Below are 25426 nucleotides of genomic sequence, written 5' to 3'. Positions count from 1 at the left end.
AGCACAAAGGAAAAGAATAAATGTAAGAGAAAGGCCTTAAAAAAATAAAACCTTTCTCTCTGACATAATTGCAGTGGAAATCTGCAGTAAGGCATGGCTCATTTTATCCAAACAAAAATGCTCTTTTTTTGGTCTTAAAAAGGTTGCTGAATTATGATCTTGTGAATTTCTTTCCATTAAGCTAATTATATAATTTTTAGTAAGAAAGGAGTGAATTGGTAATACTGGCCACAACCTGGAGTTGGCTGGAACAAGGTTCTTAAATCGGGACAGGGGAAGCTGTCTTGAGTCACTACCAGTAAATACAAATGAGCATAATTTTTTAGAAATAGTTCAAGTGTGTTTAGCTAGACCAGGGGTTCTAGGCCCTGGCTGCTCATTGGAATCCCCTGGGGAGCGTAATGACAAAGCTGGTGCCTGGGCCTCAGCTCAGATTCATTAAAGCAAAACCTCTGGCAGCTATATTTTCTAAGTGTTCCTGGAGGGATTCTAAAATGTGGACAAGGTTGGGATCCCTGGGCTAGACAGTAAGTGTAAATGAAATGCTCAATTAGATAAATAAGAAGAAAAATTGAAAATAATTTTTAAACTCTTTTTGTGTGTGAATCACTTAGGTGCTTAAATTTCCTTCCTCATCTGCCTCTCATCTGGATTTAATGAGTTTGGCAAAACATGAAGCTCATCCTAGAACAGACGCCAAAGTGGCCTCTGCTTTCGGGAGTCCTGCTCTGTCTGTTGAGGGAAGCTCCCTGTGCTCTGGAAGGCATACTGCTCAGTTCCTCTCGGTGTCAGGCACTATCCTAAGCACTTTGCAGCTGTTTATTCCCCACAAGGACCTGTCAGAGAAGCATTAGGTGTTTCACAAGTGGAAAAAAGGAAGGTCAGTTAGGGTGAGATTATTGCCCAGAGTCCCCATGCTATGAAGTGGTGAAGCCAGGGTTTGAACTCAGGACTGTCTCCAAAGCCACAGTTTCTTTTTCACTTTAAAATGTATCCCTTAGTACATTTTGCTTTGAGCAACCCTAAAATAAAGTCTGGCTATATCATCACTATCATCACTCCATGTTTAATCTGCAGTATTTGTCATTCAAGTTCGTAAGTAGGTTCTTTGGCAAGATGCAGAAAAAATAAGGGAAGGTAAATCATTCATAGTTTCTATTCCTAGTAAGGTGTATGAACCACATCTTTGGATCAATAGTCTCGGTTTCTTCTAATTGTCCTCACTGGGTGGTGTATCTGTAGTTCTTGCACCTGTATGTTTTCATTTTGCTGAAATGAATAATGATTTCAGGGGGATAATTTTGAGCAGTTAGGTTAATAGTAGGTGGTATGGCATGAGTCCTTATATATTAATTTTCATTGAAAATAGACAATTTTGTTTGTATTAATTTCATTTGTAAGTGAACATAAAAGTTAAAAGGATTTTTTCTGTATATTACAGATAGTTAAAACTTTTTTATAATTTTGTTAATGTATATTATAGAGTATAGGCGTTTAATGTGTTTTCCATTGTTGAATGTGTACTTCGTTCTTGTGGGATAAATTGGGTTTCTAAGACACCCACTACTCAGTCTTCCTTGCACAAACTTTCCCTTATAAATAGCCCAGTGAAAAGTGCAGGTCCTTGTGAGCCCCTGACTGTGTTACAGAAGCTAGAATGCCGAGGACTCAGGTGGCCAATTCCAGCTGGTACTTAATTGTGCCTTGCAGACCCAGACCACGACTTATCTCAAACATACCTGTTTGTTCCAGCCCTGAACCTATAATAGCTGCAGTTGGCCAGGTGGAGTGTATGTAAAGTCTGTCATTTACTCAATACCGTACTGACCTGAAAGGGCCAAGTGCCCGACTGTTTCCAATCTGTTGTTGGTTTTGTAGAACTGATTTATATGTTTTCATTGTTTGTATTTTTGTGTGTGGCTAGACGGTTATTCTGGTCTCTCCATTGGCAGTTCAGCTCTTCAAAGAAGTGGTTCTCTTGCCTGCTTTTTGTTTCTCATGTTGTCTGGGATAAGGCCCTCTGCTCTGTGAGCTTGATGGATGAGACTGATTACTGGCTTATATCTGGCAGCTATGTGAGGTCTGTGAACCATCTGAGGGAGTTTATCTCCCCTGTCAGGTGCCACTCAGGTGAGCTTGACTCATCAGATGTCATTATTCCACTAGGCTGAAGCAAACCAACTTCAAAGTATTTCTCTCGTCTGTATCCATTAATTTTTAATGGACTGTGAAAACTGTGAAAAAAGAAATAGCTTAATTACCATTTCAATAATCTAGACTGGTCCTAAACTTGGTAAATAAGTGAGCATTGTACTTTGTTGAAAGAGAAATATTGACCTTCTCCAGAAATTTTCAGAGGAGGATAACATAACCTAACGTAGGTCATTCTACAACATAAACAAGAACCTTACTCTTAGTTAATTCCCTGCTCTTCATTGGAACCTAAGGGTTATGGAGAGAGCACCAACCCAGGGCCTGAGTTTGAAGAAGGCAGCAAATGAATTGCATAAACAAGCCAAGTTTATCAAAGAAATGACACAAGTAAATCCAGGAAAAACTCTGACAGATCCTTGGTTTCTTCTTAATTCACTCTTTGTGTAAAATAACAGTGTGCTAAGGAGTGTCCCTTAACTTTGAACATTTTGGAACAGAACACACCATCTGCCCAACAGCAGGACTCCCTCCCATTTGATTGATCTCTGGCCCACTTGCCTGCTTCTCGAAGCACCTCTGCCTCTGTCCCTTCCTCTCGGAGATGGCCTAGGTGTCTCTTAAGCTCATTTGTAATTCTTTCCACAGCCACCATCCCCTTAACAGGTTCCATATGTGCGCAAGCCTTTGAATAAAATAGTTCTCCTTTGTTTCGATGTTTACTCTAAATGTCTTGCTTTTGAAAATCCCCCTCATAGTAAACTCTTCATGGGGGAAAGCTGTATCTGCTTACACTTGGAAATGGTGTTAACTGGACTGTGTGCAATTTTAAGGTCTTTGTTTATCTTTCAGAGGGATTTCTCCCCTCTCCCGCTCCCTTCCATTTTTTGTTTGAAGGATTTATTAGAGCTTAACCTTCGTGGGAGGTAGAGCTGTATTAACACAAAAAGGACCTTTGATATTTACCACATATTATCTTTTGTTATTCAGTCTTAGAATTCTGTGAAAACAAACAAGTTTATATTACGTCTCAATTTCAATAATTTCTATTCTTGAAATGATTACACTTCGCTTCCAAGAAACTTGAAGCATAATTATATCATATTTAACATGATTATGCTTCATAGCTAGACTAATTCAATTTATATGCTTATACTAAATGAATAATGTTATTTGGCTGAGTTATCTAAATTGCCCTTTTCCTTCAGTGTCTGATTGACCCATTCCACATTATTGGCCTCTACCATAGGATGTTGATATCATTAATAAAATGCCAGATTCTTGTTTCTTTATATCTTAAAAATATTTTTAATTATCTTTTTGGAGTGTTTGCCCAATACATTTCACAAAAGTGTACTCACGAATAAAATTGTTCCTGGCCTTACCCTGCGGATTTATGCTAAGGTCATTTTCTCTTCACACATTTCAGTTTTCACTTTGTCACTTGGTTTTCTACTAACCAGTCACATTTCAGTTTGTCCCTGGCTTTCTACTAACCAGTTATTCTTTAACTTGACTATTGATCTCTAACAGCGAAATACCCTAAGTGCTTTATTAGAAACCCTGAAAAATAGCTTCAATAATGAATTACTTTACTTGTCACCCAAGTAATGTCTTCAAAGACGCTAAGTTAAACCATCCAAGTTAAATACACATTAAAGCTGGCGAACTTAAACAAACATTTCTTATCTGGCCTCTCTACTATTAGCTGACTTTTAAGCTCTTTCTTGAACCTATTGTTAAATGAATGGCTAGTCTGGAGTGTCTCTCCCAGATCTGTTTTCCAGTGCCTGTGCCCTTCCTCTCCCCTTGCTATGAACTCTTGTTACTCCCTCCATAAAATTCTTCACTGTCTTCCCCCTGCCTTCAGTATAAAATTCTGATTATTACCATGGCATACTGTGCCCACCAACTCCATCTGCCACTTTCTAAACTATATCATCTCAAAATACTCGCAGTTCTGGAATGAACCATGACATCTCTTTCCTGCTGGTCTTTGCATATCCTTGCCCCACTGCTTAGAATGTTCTCACCTCTTGCCCTAATTTCATTTAATAAACGTTCAAATACTTTGCTTAGCCAAGTCTTCTTCCAGGAAGCCTTCCTAGCTGAGTGACTAAGAGGCCCTCCTCTGGGTTCCAGAAGCCCTCTGTGTCTTCTTCCCATCCTACCACTGACCCCTGTGGAGTTAATTTCCTGACACTGAGTTTTCTGAAGCAAGGACTAACTTTCATCTCTATTTTTTCAGTACCTAGCAGAGTGGTTGGCAAAAATAGATCCTTAATCAATGTTTTTTAAATGATAACCAATATCTACACATTGCTCAACCAACTCACTCTGTCTTTTGCATCCTGTAATGACCAATTAAGTCTTTTGGCTGAATTTCTTTGTGACAATTCTTGTTTATCTAAATGAAATCTTTTATTTAAAGTTGTACCAGTATGAAAAACATTAAAACATAATAGGTGAGTTTTCAAATATGGTGAAAAGAAAAAAAAAAGTTCTGCAAAAACAGAAGTACATAGCTGAGCATAACACATCTTACTAAAGTTATTAATCTAAAGGCAAACAGATCTTCCTACTGGAAATGATGACAGTTTTGTCCATGGTTGTCCCAAGAATACATCTACAATAAACTTTGGGAAGAAAAAATGGAAAGCAAACTTTTCAACCTCTGCCACCCCTGCAGGCTTGAGTTATATCAGGCCAGCTTTCCCTGAAGCCTTAGGAAACCAACAATTACTCAAAACTTTGAAGGAGGTTTTTTTTTTCCATCATAGGCACATATTCTGTCATTATGCTTTCTGAAGAAAAATGACTTTAAAAAAACCTTATTATCCAAATCCAAAATGTAGTGAAACAAGCAAAAGGAAATCTCACACTGGAATGTTAGCAGCTCATTTCGTTTTTTGTGGATTGCTTGACCGAGGCTGAATTGTTGCCTGAGATTGGACAGACCTTCATTTGTTCATCCACTATCCGAGTCATTCTTTCAAGCAGAGGGAGCCAGACGTCAGGGAACACTGTGGAATCGTTTATATTTCTTTGTCTATATGCTTCCTAGCAAAATCGTAGTCACAACTTCCTTTTCAGGTACAGACTATAGTGTGTCTGTGGACGGCACAATTAGGGACATATTCAAAACTGTCGGGTGCCTTAGTCACACCACTTATAATAACGTGCCTCCCCGAACTATGGTTTAAAATCAACCCGTGCACTTCAGAGATTTAAAGCTGCAACCATCTTGTTCCCTCCTCTCTGACCCCCAGGAATAAAATTCTCGTGAGGGGAGAATTTTGCTCCTTTTTCTCTTTTCTTCAGTGAGTTCCCGCAGCACCATCAGAGCTTGCCCCTCACCCCTGGGGATCAGATGCTTCAGCGGATCAGACACTGTTACTTCAAGGACAATGTCACCTTAGATAGGGCTGTCTCGGGGTTGAGGACTGAATAGAACTGACAATCCAGTTCCCTTTGAAAAATGTTGAGGAGTTTTTGGAGCATTTGATTTGTTCACCAAAAAAAAAACCCCCTGACTTTATTCCTATATGTTTTAAAACCATTTCCTATATCTCTTTCACATTTTCCTTTTGTCATCTCTATTTTGTCAGCACTCAGCGTCGCCCCCTGCGAGGCTGCTAGCCCATCGACTTCCTGGAGAGTAGTCACGGGCGCCTCCTTCTCACTCCCCGCTCTGTTTGGAGAAGACAGAGACTTCCTCTCCTCTGCACTTGTCTGAATCTAGACAGAAGCTTCTCGAACATGTTACTAATTCACAGATCCATAAATGTCTTGCTTTCTATCTCTAACCAACTCATCTTGCCCCTTGATAGTTATGATATGGATTACAAGAGGCTAATTGATAGCTTTCTGTACTTAAAAAAATCCTACTTGAAAAATATTTCTGAAAGATAGCTGAATTTTGCACTTTTTTTCACATTTTGATAGGCATGGTTCAGCATTGGTGAGCTGGAACACCTAGAACAAGGGGACACCCACTTGCCCTCCTGGTCAGAGTCGATGCATGAGAATAGCCAGATTGCTTGTGGATTTGACTTTAAATTCTGAGGCCCCTTTTCTTCTTTCATAAATAAATACATCAGGCTGTCAAGCAAAGTAGCGTGAGAAAAATCCAGCTTTGAAAAAGGTGGAAACAGTAAAGAAACAGCCCTTAACCCAGGAAGAGACACTTAAAAAGGACAGACAAAAGGAGTAACGAATCGCGGGCCGTAAACCATTATTCTTTTTCTGCGGGACTGTATCATTATTACCCTTTATAAACACAAAACTTCCTATCCTCCTCTCTCTCCCAGATGTCTTGGCCATTGCAAAAAGAATCAGGAGTATTAATGAATTTCCGGTGTTTTCTAAGCTTATTGGTAGGTTTCTGCTCATTTGAAAGGATTGTACATGATTTGGAATAAAAAAATGCAAAAGAAAATCCCCAAACAAAAACTTGTTTTACTTTTTCTACCTGAAAATCTTAGAAGAGCTTCTATACAGTATTTGCAGATGGCTGCATGTTGGCTCTGGTGTGGTTTTAGCTCCAAGTCAAGTGCCCCTTCTCTGTGAACAAGTTACACTGCATATCAACATTAATTTAATTATGTTAAACCTCATAGGCTTCATTATCTTAACCTAAAAGCCAACAAAAACATATGCGTTTCCTCCTCCTTTGACACATTACTCATGAGTGGAAGAATTCTAAGTTTCTTTTCTGCAGAAGACCACTGAGCTCTTAATGAAAAGTTGTACTTGTGTTGTGGTTCAGTTTGGTTTCAAACCAAGAACCGGTTCTTCTGCTTCTGCGTGTGAAATATAACATTGAGCGGTTCTAGAACACAAAGCCCTCATCTCTGCCTTGCCTTTAGTTGAGTGCAGAGAGCTAGTGATGGGTCAACAGCTGGAAGAACAATATCTACTCATCACTGAGAAATCATTTCATAGTTGCCGATATTCTCCTAAAAAAACAAAGACAATTTATCAATGCATCAGTTCCTTCTCACAGATGCTATACCAACAGTGCCCTATGAAACTTTAAAACCACATACAGATATTTAAATTTAATTGCTAATTAGTTTAAGGCAATGCATGGAAAAGGCCAAAAAAAAAAATGGTGAACAGGTTTTGGCAGTTTCACATTGCATTTGGGTCCTTAGCACTTCCTGACCAAAGACATGTGCAAACAAGCTTTGGGTGAAGGAACCCAACTGGCACCATGCACAGTGGGGATTAAATGTGAGTGGCTCCCTGGAGCTCTGCCTGGGGCTCCCCGATCTCCCAGTGGTCTCACAGTGGGAGTAACTCACATCCTTTGGAAAATGCTGTTGATAATTACTGCTTTGTGGGGCAGTGAGCTCACGCTATTACACAAGATTAGTGCTGTGCTCCAGAGCTGGCAGACCGTCTCTCCCGCACGGACGTTTGCCAGCTAGGAAAATAATGGGCACGTTGCCACTTTAACAACTGTCAGGAGACCCCAAGTTAGTTTTTCCTTCCTTCAGCATATTCCTGTTTGTAGGATCCAACTCCAGGCTACCAGCCTAGGGCAGTGACACCAAAACAAATGTCTCTTTCTCCTTTAAAACAAAGCTGCTCTTTTCCTTTTGGTTGTCCAACAAAAAGACAACAGCAAAACCATAACCTCTCTTAAAACATAAATAAATAAGGACCCAGAGCAGAGTCACCTCAAGCAAGTACAAGGATCAGAAGAAGGTATATCTCCACCTCACAGGGAGGTCATTTGCCCCCAACAAGTTGAATGAAAAAAGTTAAATGTACCCCCCACAGACTGCAGACAAATGCCTACTGTGTTCCACAGCCGTTGAGGGAAAAAAGGCATTTTGCAGTTCCCAAATGTTTTGTTTTCTGTAATAAGTCGTCCTGCTAGCCTCCTAGCAGATAACCGTGTGACCTGTGTTCTGAAAGGCTGCACGTCACCCAGAGGGGTTGTTCTGAGTTGTTTCTTTAGTGAAAAAGTGGCGTCTTATCAGCCTACATTTCAAACAGGGAGCCAGCGAGCCGTCCTCTTGGGACAGTGTTTCTATTTGGAGTTTGCTTTTATACCTTGGTGGTTATCTGCTTACTCTTGGCATCGCTGCATTTGGATGTTATTTGTTGCTGTGGGAGCCCAGCAGTGGCAACATTAGTTCCAGGTGGTAAAAGGAATTTGCACACAGAGAAGACAGCTTTAGTCCAGGTGTCATGTTTTTATCGCTAATCTGGATAAGTTTTTACCTAAAAACAAACCGAATGTGAGTCACACTGCAGACATTAATTTGCACGCATACATGTTTGTTTCTGATCTGCCCTGTTCCAAGGATTTTAGGTGGATTCTATAGATTTGGCTTTGCTTCTGATGCCCTTTCACCATTGATGTAAATCATCTGAAAATTTAAAAAGGCAAAGTGGAGAAAAAGAAACTATTGTAGATGAACGTTTCAGTCAGACAGAAAATTCAGATTGTAGCTGCAATGGCCTGTAACAGAATGAACGCAATCCAGTTGGTCAATACTATTTAGCCAAGGTCCATCTTCTAACAAAGTATTCTCTTCGTGCTTTCCCTCACAAAACTGCGAGCACGTATCACAGATAATCCTTTAATCTTTTTTGCCACATGGAGTAAATAAGCGTAATTTGGGGGTATTCTAAATTCTGTTTTGTTAACAGTGACTTAATTGGTAATTCATAATATAACGATGGCTGGATATCACCACCTAGTGGCCATTTTGTATTTTGCATTTCAAAACTTCTTCCCAGAACTCCACTTAGATCTATGTAGGAATAATATTCTCTTGAATTAAGTTCCTGTAGCTTCCGTTTAAAACTTCTAGTATGAATTGCATTATATTGTGAACCTGGAAGTTAAATGTGAAATGAGATGATTTTTTAAATGCAGCATGAAGCTAACACATGGAGTCACATGCTTAGTAAAATCCTAGCAACTGAGACAAATATTAGGACCAATCTTTCTTGTATCTTCACTTTATACACAGTAATAGAACCAGTGGAAAGTTTTCCTTGGCTGGTTCCCTTGGTACGTGAAGCTAGAGGACTTTTTTTGGCTTTCTTACGAAAATTTTTTACAGTGAATTAAATTAGTGGTGTTTGGGGGGAGGGAGAGGAGGTGGAAAGCTGTCACTGGCCTGTTCATGGAAAAAAATTCCAAAGTATAGCTTGAAGTCTTAGTAGATTCTCCCAACAATTATGATCATATGTTACGTCGTGGGACGGCTTCCCTGGACAAACGTCAAGAAGGATTTTTATCAATGGAATGTGTAATTGTTTGAATGTCCTTGGCAAAATCCATAGTTTGAAAGCATAGAGTCTTTAATTTGCCATTTAAGATAATCTAAATTATCATGCATTTTAAAGAATAAAAGGTGATGCCATCTAAGCTGGAAAATTATAGCTAAATATGTGGATATGTAGATGATAGACAGGTAAATACATAGAACAGGCCCTTGGCAGCTGCAGGTTCAAGTTTTGCAGTTTCAATTGTATATGAGAGACCCTGAAGATCCCCAATATGAAATAACTTGTCCTTTTTGCTCAGGCACAGATTTGAACTGCACCCCACGGCTATTTAGTGTGTAAGAATTGTTCAATTAGCTACCAAGACTGTCTAATGCACAGCTCAGTATTCCCATCTCACGGTGTCTGTTGCTGTTGACTCTGCTAATCATTTAACCACTTCGGATCTTCTCTGCTGCGTTTATGTGGGAACCTCCCTGCTACACAGGTCTGTGTGAATAGGGGCATTCCCAAGCTCTTAAATATATCCTTCCCTAGTGCCAAGAAGTACTGTATTTGTAGGGGTGTGTGTGTGTGTGATGGTGGTAAATCTCACATTTGTGTCTCCCAAAAAGATGAACTTTAATTTTATCCAGTGGCTGTGAAAATTCTTTTTTCTTTTCAGTCTCTAGAGAGGAAAGCAAGAGATTGTAAACAAAGTGTCTAACTCTTTAGGGGAGCTGGTTAGTTCCCATTGATTATTCTTTGTAGCTATTTGACCAAGTTAACAAATAAGATCTCAATGAAGAGAATTTGAAATGGGTCCAATATCATGGAGAAGGCTGGTTATCAATTAAGTTTTGATAAGACCAGTTGCTTTGAAAATTTCTTACTTTTAAGATGCTAATAAGAGATTTAAAAACAAGACTCTTTAATGTTCTGGGAATTCTTTCTCTACTAGAGGTGGAAGCGTGACCTTGTAGCTTCAGGGTTTTCATTTTTGAACTGACATTCTCTTTTAAAGACTAAAAAAATCTCGACGTGGAAAAACAAAAACTATTTTGGAATGTTGCATAGGGGATACGAGTAAGTCATTTCATGGTTCAAAAGTCTTCCTTGCTCCAGCCTTGTGTTTTCACCACCCAGCTGTTTGCATGTTTCCTCACAAATTGATTGGGTTATGTATGTATCACGTAAAGGACCAGCTGGGATGTGCCTGTCACAGCAGTAACTGACTACAACTGGATGGTGTCGCTCCCTTCTTTAACTGAAAGCAGTGCTCCAAGCTGAACCCAAGCAAACTCCTTTTTTTAAAGCAAAGCACCAGGTTATCTTTAAATCTTGTGTTTTCTTGAAATAATACATTTTTAACCTTAGGAAAAAATGTGGTTTTCCATCTCTGCATAAGGAAAAGGTCAATTAGTTACACTACACTTTTATCATCAGTTTGTTTTGTTCTTGCTTCTGATGCTAGTTATCTGCTGAGATTTTAGGGCCATTGATCATGGCCCTGTGGTGTCTATTTTAAAGATAAAAGATCCTCTGGTATCTCTGAATGACAATTGGGACTCCTTGACACTATATAATCAGAGATTCACCTTGAAAGGATGTCAACCCTGTCTGACTTTAGCAGATTACTGATAAATTTCAAAAGCAGAGACCTCACCCCCAAACAAACACACTCCCCTCCTCCTCCCAGTTGATTAAATCAAGTTGGAGACTTGCAAAGAGCTGGGAAGGAGAGAATAACTCTTTGGCCATTGTGCTTGAGAAAAATCAGTCAAGTCCCTCTTAGATCTGTGGGATTGAGGTCACCCTCCAAGAGTGAAGAATGTTGGTGGGCAGGGAGGTCCTGGGTGCTCCAGAAGACCTGCAGGGAAATTCTTCGCTTTTATGTTCATGTGAGACAGAAATAATTCTTTGACAATAAAATACAGATTATTTGGAACAAAATAATCTAAGCGTTTATAAAGTTTGATAGATTTTGATGAATACCTAGTCTGCTCTGAGTTTTTCCTCTCAATATTAGGATTGGTTCCAAAGGAGTTCTCTGGTCTGTGGAGACAGTTTTCATGTGAGAGCACTGTACTTAGTGTTAGATTGGGCCAGGGTTTTTTGAATCATTTTATGCTTTTGGCAATTGATTTACTTGAATCCAATTGGGGGAGAAAGAAAGAGAAAATAATAACTGAAAAATCACTAAATCCAATTGAATGGATATGACTGTCTTTTTTGGCACTTTTTTTAACAGATACTGAGGGATGGTCATTTAATTGAAACTCTAAAACTAAAGTAACTTTATCATAGAATGTACAGCATTCACCAGTTTCATTCTAGGTATAAAATAATTATGTCATCCTAAAATGCAACTTTGGTATAAGAAAATTTTACATCTGAGCTGACTTTCCTCTACATCAACTATTTGAGTTTTATGTCATAATTTTCTCTGGCATCAGAAGAGAATGAAAAGGCACAGCAATTTAAGATTCTCTTTTCAGACATCGTATGTGATGTAATTCTGGTCTCTGGGGGAGGCAACAAGAGTTCGGGGCTTGGGATGGGGAACGTGAGTCTCCGAGACGCAGACAAACATGCAGAGTTCTGGTCAGCATTTGTTTTTGTCAGCAGGGTTAAAATGAATTCTCCCCAAGCCATGCTTGCTTTTTGGAATAATTCTTAGTTTGCCCTAGAAGAGGGTTGATCCCGGATAGATCACCCAAGATGTTTGCTCATAATCCCAAACAAGGAGGAAACAATGCATATGGGAGTGGGGAGTTTTTCTCTGCTCATTCTAAGAATCTGTATTTTTGTATGTATGAGACACTGTCTATATGAGAGGGGCTCCATTTCATTCTTATAACTCAGAATTGGTTTCCTGAGGACAGATCTTTTCCTAACATTTAACTTTAGTGAAAAAAAAGTACCTTATTAAGCCTAAAGTCGAAGATTTATTTTTTATACTCTTTCTTCCTGCAAGTGATGTTAAATAAGGCTGTAAAAAATTCAGGAGGAGACAAAGAAAGTTGTTCAGAAAACTGGAGTTTCCTTTGCTAAGTCAGTTTGGCAATAACATGAAGCAAAATCAAAGCATCCTAGCCAAAATAAATCTGCACAATGGAGCTATCAGATATGAGGTAATAGTGTGACATGCTTGTGGCTATCAGACACTCTTGTAAAAACCACAGACCTAAAATTTGGTCCTGCACCATTAAGCCACAGCTCTGCCAAGCAACAACACAGAACACATGTTTTAAATCACTGTTGCAAGCCAAATGTAATTCCCACCAAAAACAATTAAATCTTTTACCAGAGGTCTGAGTCTGGGCAGCTCAAACCCTGAGAATCGCTTCAGTGGCATGGAATCTGAATCTCATTTCAGTGTGAAAATGAGATGGTTGTTCAGAGCAGGAGGAAATGTCAGCTGCAAAAGACATGGCAGTCAGTGACTTGGGTAACTTGAAGTGAAATTTGTGGAGGTTAAACTGAAAAGGGTTAGCTGAGAAATGTGAAAGTCCTTTCTGATAGCTGCATAGATCATTTTATAATGTTCATTTATATCGAGTAGAAGAATAATTCATGCTCACTCTAGGGAAGTTGGAAAATATGTAAGAATATATAGAATACAATAGTATCTCCCAGTCTCATATTACTCAGATATAAACTGACATTTTACTGCATTTCCTTTTGGTCTTTCCCACCGCCCCGCCCCCGTACACACACATAGCTGCATCTGAGAGTGTGTATAAAATTTGGATCATTGTATATTTTAGTACTTTTTACTTTTAATCTAACACTTCTTTTAGTATTTCCTGTCTCCTTATATATTCTTTAAAGACCAGATATTTAATGGTTATATAAAATTCCATTGTCTGGCTATACCATAATTTATTGAATATATGTTAGCTCTGTAGGTCGTTTCCCTTTTACTGGTAGTATAAATAGTATTTTATTAATAAAATATTATTAAGTATTTAGCATTTATATGTTTATTATTAATAAAATACTGTAAGTAGTAGTTTATTTTGTGAAACGTTCACATCTCTGATGATTTTTTAGGATAGAATTTTATAAGTGGAATTATGGGATCCTAGGGTAGGAACTTTTTGAGGCTCTTGATATGTGTTGCCAACTGTTTTCCAGAAAAGTCTTTTACTTCTACTGGCTATGTCTGCGAGTGCTTGTCTCACCCGTCGTTTGCTAGCAGCAAGCAACACCTTCGATTAGGGGTGGGTGTGGATAGGGAAGAAGGCAATATACTCTGCAGCTCATTATTTCTAAATATCAAATTATTTATTGAACAGCAGCAGTACGGGCCAGGCATAGTTCCTGGCACTGAGGATACAGTAGTAAACAAAAGAACCTAAAATTCCTGTCCTCAATGTGCTTTGTTCTACTAGGGAGAAAAAATACAACAAATAAGTAAATGATATAGAATATCAGGAGGTCATGTGTTATGAAGAAAAATAAAGCAAGGAAGGGAGATGGGCAGTGTGGGTGGGCACAGAGGAAGGGGAACATTGCACCGGTTGCACGTGCTAACAGGGTGCTGGAAATTTCCCACCTTTGAGGACATTTACTAGTTTTTTGTAAGAGGTTACTTAAAAAGTAAGGTAAAAGTATTAAGTATTTGAGGAACTCTGGAATCATTTACTGTAAAAAGTATTAAATGTAGGTTTTGTTAGTTTTAAGAATTTCTATTGTTTTGTTTTTTATTTTTGCCCTACTTTAATTCCTCTGTTAAAGATGGCTTAGTTATACTTCAGCAAGAGCTGAATATAACTTTTGTATCTCTGCTTTGTTGCTCCATTTCCTTGTAAATTGTGTATTAAAGGAGCTGGGGAAAAAAAGGCTTGGTGGGTAAAGGGTGAAGGATGATAAAGGAATGGAAGTAAGCAGAGAAAAGGAAAATAGAGAATTCCTTAGAATCCCAGCTCAGAGCAAACGCCAGTTCTTGGTTGCGGGGAGACCTGCCAGTCAGAGTTCTCGAGGGAGTGTCGTCCCCTGAGCTTCCTTCCCCGGGCATCTGGGGGTGACTCAGTGGGATGATTCAGGCCAGTAGAGTTGGATGTAAATCCATCTAGTTTCTGGATTAGCTTTTCCACCAGAGAAACAAAAACAACCTTCATTGTTTGTTTTGGCGAAAAAGAAAAAAATAAAAACACCTTTCTTAAGCGTCTCTTGGTTCTTTGCAACTTTATCACTCTTCAGGGACTCTTTTTCCATAGCAGAGGTCTCTTGTCCCCTGTCCTAATTTTGGCATGATCGGGGAGGACCTTAAAGCAAAGCTAGGCAAAGAGATGGAAGGAAAAGTAGAAGGTCTCTGAATCCTGAGGTTTTCAAAGTTTAGTCTTCCTCTCGCAAGATACTTTATTAAAGATTTAGTTTTTGACCCTCTTTAAAAGTTTTGAAAACTACCTTTTTCTGAGAAGAAAAGCAAATTACAGGTATTCTGTAATATATTTATTATACATATTTAAAAGACATGAAAATAGCCATGGCGCTGTCGGGAGTAAATAGTAGGACCATTTTTTGCATGCCCTGAATTGAGAACAATTGCCTCAACTCTTACGTATAGCTTCTTCCCAAATAAAATCTAACTCATTGTTTGAAATCACAGACTTATTTTAAGTTTAATTCAAGGACAGACTAATAGATCTTTAGGCCCAAAAAAGACAGCCATATGAGCCATTGTCGCATAGATGAATCTGTATTTCTACCATAGCAGGAAGCTTGTCTCCACCAGTCTTGTCAGCATGAGATCTGATGTAAAACATAACAGTAGGCAAAGCACAGTGGGAAAGTGACACTCAGGTTGGGCCAGAAAGACACTGAACAAACAAACTTGTCCGATATCACACTCTAGTTAGGAGGAGGCCCAAGACAACGAACGTGGACTCTTGTTTATAGTCCCATATTATTTTCATCTGACCAAAGTTTGTTATTTTTGAATAGGCATGGGGACTGTGTTTTTCATATAATTATTGGTTGATATGGAGGCAGCATTTTAAAATAACAAAACATTAAACATAAACCAGAGAGTCCTGGGTACTTAATATCTGTAAGCTCCAAATTATTCCCAAACCTGCCAGATTGTTGTAAGAGAGAATGCATACCAAGTACCTAGAAGAGGGCTCCGTCCATTATAGGTGCTGAATAAATGGATGTATTACCACGAAGGAAGGCAAAAGAGATTTCTGTTTATATAACGTTGCTCAGAGTGGGGAATCAATAGATACCATTTAAACATATGGATATAAAGATAGCCAGTAAAAACATCAAATCAATAAAATCCTTTTCAATTATCTAAACACACATTACACAAAGAAAAGCAAACATATAGTAAGATATATCTTTAAAAGTTTATCTTTTATAACCATATGCATAAATATGATAAATGTTCCTGTTAAGAGAAAACAACTTCCAGATTAGATCATAAAGCAAAACTCAACTGGATAGCACACATCAGAATCACATCTAAAACAGAATAACCCAGAAAGGTTGAATATAAAATGATGGGTATAGTTATATTAGGTAAATACATAAAATATAGCAGATACCTCAGTTTTTAACAAAATAAATGAATTTGTATAAAAACAGTCACATTAAATAAGACAAAGAAAGATGCTTTATAGTGGTAAAGAGAGAAAAGAAAGAATAAAAATTCTATCGCACTATCTATAAAATTATGTGCACATAAGGGCTGGAAGAAAACATGATGGATCAGAGCGATGAGATTATGGATTTTTTTTTCTAGTTCCATTTTCATTAATGCTGTTACAATTAATAATAATAACATGATTAAATTTCTTAAATTGAGCATTGATTATATATTTAGAAATCTAGGATAACTAGAATAAAATTCCTCAGATATGACTCATTGCCAAAGAAAAAGTACATATTTTTTGAAGAGAGACTTTGAGATCCATATATTGTCTACTCAGAGTGTAAAAATCTTTTTATTTACCACCAAAATCATTTCAGCTAGATGATTCAACAGAAATCGTTGAGTCCATTTTAGAATGGAATTGACTTGTGGTGTCATGCCACCATAGCTCTAATAATATACTACTCTTTGACTATCACCCTCCCTCTATTTTTACAGCAATATGAGAACTGGAGGCCCAACCAGCCAGACAGCTTTTTTTCTGCTGGAGAAGATTGTGTCGTAATCATTTGGCACGAGAACGGCCAGTGGAATGATGTTCCCTGCAATTACCATCTCACCTATACTTGCAAGAAAGGAACAGGTAATGATTACCCCATTAATAATGTATACTTCACTTGCATTTCAATTATCAAGTGAATTCAGGAAGACTAAGCTTCGTTCTTTAAGACACAAACTACATATGCCATTTACAGCTTCTCTTGTTGCTCTGGAATATTTCACTCTTCCCATACAATCGAAAAGTTTGTTTTCAGTAATGTTTTCACCATAGATTTCAGGTGCTTAAGATAACAACGTGACATCTATGTAGAAAAACTACCTGACAGTATCTTTAAGAAAAACAAGTGCCAGCCCAAGGTCCTATAGACCATTATTTTGATGAAGAGAGCATTAAAAAAAAATTGGTTGTCAACGTTTAAAAATTGGGATACATCATAAAATAATCTGGATTTTTGACTTCAAAAAAAAGAACACCTGGTCCCATTTGGCCCAAGTTCACATTTGTCCGTGGTTTGAAGCACTGGACCTGAAACCAGCTGCCCTCCCTGGGTGGGGGCCATGGCCTCGGGTGGGCCACAGCCCTCATTCCGGCCTTCCCTGGTCTGACTTGCCTGGTCTCCGTAGGCATTTGAGTTTTTGAATCATTCCCTTAGAAGCTTATTGTGCTTATAAACCATGGAACAAAAAGCCATCCCTCTATCTTTAGTTGAATACCTTCAAGACATGATAAGATAAAAACATTTGTAATGTAAGTTCCACAATGAGGAGAATTGTTTAGTTGACATTAAACAGACAGCATTAAGGAAGCTGATTTTTTTTAAGTGTGCTGTGTTTGTTATTGACCAGTATGTTTGACTTTCTAAGGCACACTCTACAGACTTCTTCCTTAAACAAATAGGAATTCCGTCAACATTTTTTAACCTGTTTGCAATTGATAATTGCGTTAAAGCATGAATATTTAGTCTCTGGACCAAGACTTTTACCCACCTCAACTAAGAGTACGAAGAAGAAATGCAAAATATAAAACCCATTTGATTTGTCCTTGAATGTAAAGATAATAAAACTAAAAATACACACGCTGTAAATATTTTAGGAAAAACTTAAACGCCAATAATGAGAAATTCTATTAGAAGAAAGAGAACACTGATACACACAAAGCTCAGATGAAACTCAGCTGTCATCCATGACTACTTTACTCTGCTCTTCTCATCTAAAGTAGAATTTGCTCTGAATGTCCTTTCTATTTGAGCAGCTTTCCTGACTATGTGCCTTACTTGAGCGCTTCTGCGATGGAACTTGTCAAAATAGCAAATCGAGTGTTTGCTGTTTTCCCTGTTTCTTGTGTAAGAAGTCTTTAATGAACTGTTTGTCTTTATCCAAATGTCGTGTTTGCCTTCTTAGATCTCCAAATGGTCCCTGGAGTCATGCTTTTCATTTTATCATCCGAATATTCTTATATTGCTTGTCATTTTTCCCTATAGCAAGATTTCTCGACAGCAGCACTGTTCACATTTTGGGTCAGATAATTCTTAGTTGTGGGGGGCTGCCCTGTGCGTTGTAGAATGCTTAGCATCATCTCTGCCCTCTGTGCACTGAATGCCAGTAGCATTCTCCTCCACTCCACATCCCCCTCCTCTGCTTTGTGACAACTAAAAATGCCTCTAGACATTGCCAACTGTCCCTGAGGAAGAGGGGGAGGAGAGAAACCACCCCAGGCTGAGAACCACTGTCCTACAGCTAAAACAGATTCACAGAAACATCAACACGGTTTACATTTCTAAGGAGGAAAGCGATTTATAAAACGTTGGCTCTACCTCATTAAAGGAGAAAAAAACCCAAAACACCCCCAATTCTTGTATTATATCTCCCTGCTGTCTGATTTTTATTTATGTAGACTTAGTTCATTATTAATCAGTACGCTGGGGAGTTTTATGAATTTCATAAATGTCTGTAGACTTTTATAAAAGATACTCATTTCTCCTTTCAGATGTTTTAGATATCCTTAAACATACAGACCTGAGTAGCTCTACTTTTAATTAAATACTTGTAAAGAAGGATTATAATATATTCAAAGGACATGTTTCCTTTTAGAAAAAGAACACCTCAATGCATACTATCCACGCATCTTTGGAACCTCCGGAAGGTTCCTTCAAATCTCATCCATCTACTTCCCAATTCCAGCCTTGGATAACGACCTAATTCTCTTACTTTTCTCTTTAGCATTATCACATATGCTTGTATCTATAAACAACAAATTGTTTAGTTTTGCACATTTTTGAACTTTACGTAAGTGGATCATACTGTATGCATTTTGTACCTTGCTTTTTTTGTTCAGTATTGTGTTTGTGGGATTTATCCGTGTTGATGCATGTGGCTGTATTTCTTCATTTTGGCTGCTGAATAGTATTTCATTGTATGACTATTTAACTTTTATTTATCAGTTCTCCTCTCAATGGACATTGGGTTAAATTCAGTGTTTTTGCTATTATAAACAATATTTCTATGAACATTCTTAAACTTGTTCCTGGTAGACTTTTATGAGTTTCCATAGGGTATTTTTCCAGGAGAGAAGTGCTGAGTCATAGGATATATGTACCATCAAATTTACTAGAAAAATCTCAAATTATTTTCCAAAGTGGTTGTACCAATTTGCACTCCCACCAGCTATGTGTGAGAGATCCTGTTACTCCACATCTTCTCCAACATTTGATATTATCGGACTTTGAAATTTTTGCCAATCTGGTGGGTATAAAATGTTATCTCTTGTGATTTAATTTGTATTTTCTTGGATACTTTCCCCTCAATAACTTTTCATATACTTTTAGGTCATTTATAGCTCTTCTTTTGTAGAGTATCGTTTCATGTCTTTTGCTTATTTTTTAAAATTGGTTGCTTCTCTTTTATATATTGATTTGTAGGAGTTCTTTTTATATCCTCTTACTAATCCCTTAACAATTAGATACATTGCACATATATTCTCCCAGTTTGTAACTTATCTTTATACTTACTCAATGGCATTTTTTAATGAACAGAATTCTTCATTTTGTTACATTTTCCTTTATGGTTTAAACCATTTTGTGTCTTAAGAAATCTTTACCTACCTTAAAGTCATAAAAATATTTTATATTGTTTTCTAAATGTTTTATAGTTTTGCCTTTTATATTTATATATTTAAACTATCTAGAATTGATTCCTCAGTATTCTCTGAGGTAGGGAACAAAGTAAACTTTTTTCCATATGAATACCCAATTGTCCAAATGAAAATCTCCCTTTCCTCACTGCTTTGCCATGTCGAGTCTGTCAAATTTCTAGCATATAATTGTGAATCTATTTCTGGTCTATTTACCTGTCCTTGCCAACATCAAACTCACTGAATTATTTTATTTTGCTTATTTATTTATTTACTATTTTATTTTAGCTTTATACATCTTCCTCACGGTTATGAAGACAACTTCTAATTTGTCCACATAGCACATAATCAGATATAATCAGTTATCAAGTTGATGATTTTTAACCTTCTCTATCACTTTGGTCTCATTCTGTCTCATACTTGCTAGTATCTAGGCCTTGGTTTAGGCTTTCTATATTACACTGAAAGAAGTGGAGGTATCCGGCTTGGGGTTGTTGTTGAACCGTATACATAATGTAGTTTACTAATTGAAAATGACATATTATTATAAAAATCTCTGTTTATCTTATAGGAATTTGTGAACATCAAATACTTGCACAAATATTTCCAATTTCTTAGTTATAGATAGTATGACTTTATAATCTATTTTTTAATTATGTCTCCCTGAGTGACAATTTTTTATGTGAATGAAAAGATATACTTGGATTGTGTTTCATTAAAGATAACTTTGTTTGCCATGGGATCAATATGTTCCAAGCTGTTTTGTCAAGCAGAAGTAAATTAGAGGAACTAAATATTGGAGTTAAATCCAAATTTGTCATTGCAAAAGAGTATCATTGTAAACAGCCTTCTGGATATGTAAATAAATTTAATATTTGTAAACTTTTAACATTAGGATGTTGACATCTAAACATCTTGGTACCAAGGTTTCTGGTAATCATTCTCCCATTGAAGAATTGTATTATTTCATGAGAGAATATGCCATGTTCTTGTAGGCCTTGTGGAGTTGGAACTCTTAAAGTAAACTATAGATAGAAAATGCCATTTAGGGAAATTATATTTAAGTTATATTTTTATTACAGATATCTAGCAAAATACAGTCATTTAATAAAAGCTAATTTTTAAAGTGTATCATTTAAAACAAGCACATTAATGTTGAATAAAACAATAGGTTAATACAAATTCAGTTGAATCCATTTTCCTAGTGTCTTGAATTTCAAAATCGCAAGGTTTCTTTTACTTCTATTTCTTTTTTGTTATTTCTACTATTGCTAAGTTTGTTGATATTTAGAATTTTTCACTGTAAGTTAAAAATGATGATTAAATATTCTAAGGTTTACCCACATTTCCCTTTCTCAAGAATTGATTTATAAGATAATTACAAAACTCAGGCATGAATACTATGTCCTGACTTTCCCCTGTCTCTATACAGAAGAAAGAAAAGAGCAAATAAATGTAAATAGAACCAAAGATATTTTATTTATACTTAGGAGTCCATATTTTTGACATATTTTGAAACTATCATGTTAGTATAGATTATAAGTTTTTTCAGGGGGTGACAGTAGTAGTTAATCGTTACAAATCCATTATTGTTCCAAGTGAAGGTGGGTAATAAGTAAAAACTCTGGGATGATGATGAAGACAATACCAATGGGCCACATGTTGGCATGGGACAAATGTTTTGTAATTTGAAATTTTTTCAGAAAACTGGCCCTGCCGGTTGGATAGATGAATGCATAACCATTTAACCTTCTGGTTCTTTAATAAAACACAATTCAAGATAACATAATCTGAGATTCATACTAGGCCCAGAGCCTCAATATTAAGTTTTCCTCTTGAAAAATTTCGATTTCTGATTCTAAATGATTGCCTTTGATTAAGGTGCTTGATAGGGTACCATAAAGAGGGAAAGAGAAAAAAAAAGAGATGCATGTAATGGGAATATTTAGATTATTTGGAAATAACCCGATTTACTTTTCTTTAGTTGCTTGCGGCCAGCCCCCAGTTGTAGAAAATGCCAAGACCTTTGGAAAGATGAAACCTCGTTATGAAATCAACTCCCTGATTAGATATCACTGTAAAGATGGTTTCATTCAACGCCACCCTCCAACTATCCGTTGCCTAGGAAATGGAAAATGGGCTATGCCTAAAATTACCTGCATGAACCGTAAGTGGTCCTTTAGAAAGAATGGACAACCGTGCTATAACAAGTACTAGACACTCTCATTTTACGGCTACGGTATTGGTAGTTTAGGGTATGGAGCAAGTAATATTGTTGTGTTTTCTTTCTTTCTTTCTTTCCTTTCATGTAGCATCTGCATACCAAAGGACTTATTCTAAGAAATACTTTAAAAATTCCTCATCAGCAAAGGACAATTCAATAAATACATCAAAACATGAGCACCGTTGGAGCCGGAGGTGGCAGGAGTCGAGGCGCTGATCCCTAAAATGGCAAACATGTGTTTTTCATCATTTCAGCCAAAGTCCTAACTTCCTGTGCCTTTCCTATCACCTCGAGAAGTATTATCAGTTGGTTTGGATTTTTGGACCACCAGCCAGTCATTTGGGATTGCTGTGCTCCCAAAACATTTTAAATGAAAGTATTGGCATTCAAAAAGAAAGCAACCAAAATGAACAAAAATGAGGGCAGAGAGTAACCATTTCCAGCCTATCTAATTTCTTTAGTTTTCTATTTGCCTCCAGTGCAGACCATTTTATAATGTATACCAGCCTACTGTACTATTTAAAAAGCTCAATTTCAGCACCAATGGCAATGTAAATAAGATGATTTAATGTTGATTTTAATCCTGTATATAAAATAAAAAGTCATACTGAGTTCGGGCGTATTTAATGATGATTATGGAGCCTTAGAGGTCTTTAATCATTGGTTCGGCTGCTTTTTGTACTTTGTTTAGGCTGGAAACGGTTTCACTTGCCCTTTGTCAGCAAGACTGAGGACGGCTTTTCCTGGACAACTAACAAACAAAAGTCTTGTAGGTCACTGCGCCATCTCAGCCATAGTAGTTGCAGTTTGCTTCCATGTGATTCTGAAGCCTGGCCAATGGGATCCGGACAAAAGTAGGGACTGCAATGTGAAACACCTCTTTGCTGCATTCTTTTTCTTCGCTTACAAGAAAGGCCTGAATGGAGGACTTTTTTATGACCAGGAGCAGTTTTTAGGGGTCAAAGTGCTAATTATTAACTCAACCAGGTCTACTTTTTAATGGCTTTCATAACACTAACTGGCAAGATTACAGATCAACACATTTCAAATGGATAGAGACCTAGGACTCTGGAGGGTGGGGGATTGTTAAAAACAACCACACACATTCAAAGAAAGAAATTTTGTATATATAACCATTTTAATCTTTTATAAAGTTTTGAATGTTCATGTATGAATGCTGCAGCTGTGAAGCATACATAAATAAATGAAGTAAGCCATACTGATTTAATTTATTGGATGTTATTTTCCCCCAATCCTGAAAATTGACATGGTAGGCTAGTTACTTTTCAGTGTTAGCCTTTGCACTGCCCTCACACAGTTTGGAACCGTATAATCTAGGTACTTTTCCCTGATTACATAATGTGATGGATAGAATGCATCTGTGTTTATTATGAAAGGAGTGGAAAAGTGTATAGCTTTCAGCACATGGTGTTTGCCCAGTCTAAGCAAGGAGCATACATATAGAAATAGTGTGGGCATTCTTCTTATTAGGTGGAGTGTATGTGTTGAAATTTCTCCCTATCTCTTCTTACTCTTTTTCCTCCCCTTTGTTTGAATAAAGTGACTGCTGAAGATGACCTTGAATCATTATCCACTTAATTTAATGTTTGAAGAAAAACCTATAATGGAAAGAAGGCATTTAGGAGTCTTTCCCTGATTTCAGTTAGAACAACCTTGAAAGGGTAGACAACAAATAAATATGCAAATAGAAAAAGAGCAGACTCAACATTGATTCTTTTTCATGAAACTTCTTTTGGCTTAGAAGGAACGACAGTAGCCACAATCTCACACAGTGTTTTTATGCAAGTCCCCTTGGTTGCTGCATTAAATGTAATCCACCTTTGGGTGTTCTAGAGCACGGAACAACACTGTGTCAGCCTATTAAGTTTTAATTTTTCCTCTTTCATTACAATGCACATAATAAGTTTCTGTATTTATATTATAACATGTATAGTGTAAAATGTGAATGCCTGTTTTTTTTTTTTTGTGAATGAAAATCTAAAATCTTTGTAACTTTTTATACCTGCTTTTGTTTCACCAAAGAAACCTAAAATCCTTCTTTTACTATACTGTGACTGGTCTGGTTATTTACAACTTTAAATCCTAAAGTGCACCAACATTTTTACATTCTGTTTCCATCACGGAAAGCAAGCTGCTGGCTTGGACGAAATGATTTTGTGGCTAGCAGAGAGATGATTATATATGTGTCTGCAGAAGTGGAGATAGTAATTCTGATAATATTTACATCCACGTACTTAGGCACTAATCTCTTCTGTGAAAGAAACACACAATAGGAAAAGTGATAGTTCACATTTACAGAATGTTTCCTACAACCAGGCCAAATGTTTTATGTGCAATACCTCGCAAGCCTGTAGAGAGGTGCTGGTAATGTCTGAGTGATGTGGGATCAGGTGTAGGGAACTCAAGTCATTTGTCCAAAGTTACATAATTAGTTTGTAGTGGATGCAGGTAATCTCCAGAACCTCCGTGATATTAAGAAAAATATAAAATATTGTGTTCCCAATTGTTGTGCATTCAGGAAGTCAATTTACTGGCTAAAAGATCATATCCAAATGATCATCAGAGGACGTCAAATATGTCAAGTTCCCATCCATCCAGATATCCACCCATTTCTTCGTTTTTCATTCATCCACTATTCATTAAGTACTGACTATGTGTCAGGCTCTGAAGATTCAGCAATGAACGAGTTAGACAGGTCTCTTCCCATGTAAAACTTTTATACTGGATGCATCCCATGGGAATTATTTTACACCCATTCTATTCAATATCTTCACTGATAAGTTGGAAGAACAGATCCATTATATGTCCTGCAATTGTATAGAAGATATCGTAAAGGATAAAGGTGAGTTGAAAATTATTTTGAGATTTCCTTCTTGGAATGTCAAAAATACATGGGAGGCTGGGCATGAATAGACGCAGAAAAGAAGAGATTCTTTTCCTTGCTGAGCTTGTCCTTTTAATGTCAGTCTGTCATATCTTTTACACAGAACTCTCAACAAAAATTACCCAAGGGAGTATATAAGAGTTTGCATTACTTGTGCATATACATCCTTGTTAGATGTTAATAAATCCATCAAGTAAATTTTTATGGAACTAGGTGCAAATAATGGAGTCTGTGGGATGTTCCATTACCCAGAATACTGGGACAGAGTGAGAAGTTTGAGACTGGCACCACTCAAAGTTGGCCAAAGGTGGTTTTCTATTTGTTTCTAAAGGCTAGGTTGCCTATCAGAGGAAAGGATGCACCCCTGCCATAGAGGGCTATTTAAGAGGTGGTCTTCCAGGGTAGCTGAAATGGCAAAGAGGTAAGAGAGAAGGTACAGGGAGGAATACGTCATTTTAATGTGACAGCAAGTAGACCTTTGCTGATCTTAAGTGCATTTTCAATACAGTGCATGAAGTAGGAGCTGATTTAGCCTCGAGCTGATTGTCCAGAAGTCATATATCATATAAAATAAAGTTATGGAATTTGGAAATTGACAGAAAAAAATCATTGCAAAAATCT

At 37.2% G+C, this 25426-nt stretch overlaps 1 protein-coding gene across 4 annotated transcripts in view; it reads left to right on the top strand.

Moving 5' to 3' along the window:
* The window catches only part of VCAN (versican), a 105857-nt gene extending 82738 nt beyond the window's left edge, over positions 1 to 23119 (top strand). For all 4 annotated transcript variants that reach the window (XM_070569767.1, XM_070569765.1, XM_070569766.1 and 1 more), the window contains 3 exons: positions 16484 to 16628; positions 21661 to 21843; positions 21989 to 23119. In XM_070569767.1, the coding sequence (XP_070425868.1) occupies positions 16484 to 16628; positions 21661 to 21843; positions 21989 to 22116 (456 nt within the window). In that variant the 3' untranslated portion in view covers positions 22117 to 23119. The remainder of the gene's footprint in view (positions 1 to 16483; positions 16629 to 21660; positions 21844 to 21988) is intronic.
* Positions 23120 to 25426: the final 2307 nt, after the last annotated feature.

Source organism: Equus przewalskii, chromosome 13 (assembly GCF_037783145.1).
Source record: "Equus przewalskii isolate Varuska chromosome 13, EquPr2, whole genome shotgun sequence".
Lineage (NCBI taxonomy): Eukaryota > Metazoa > Chordata > Mammalia > Perissodactyla > Equidae > Equus > Equus przewalskii.
This window is presented reverse-complemented; position numbering and strand designations above follow the sequence as displayed.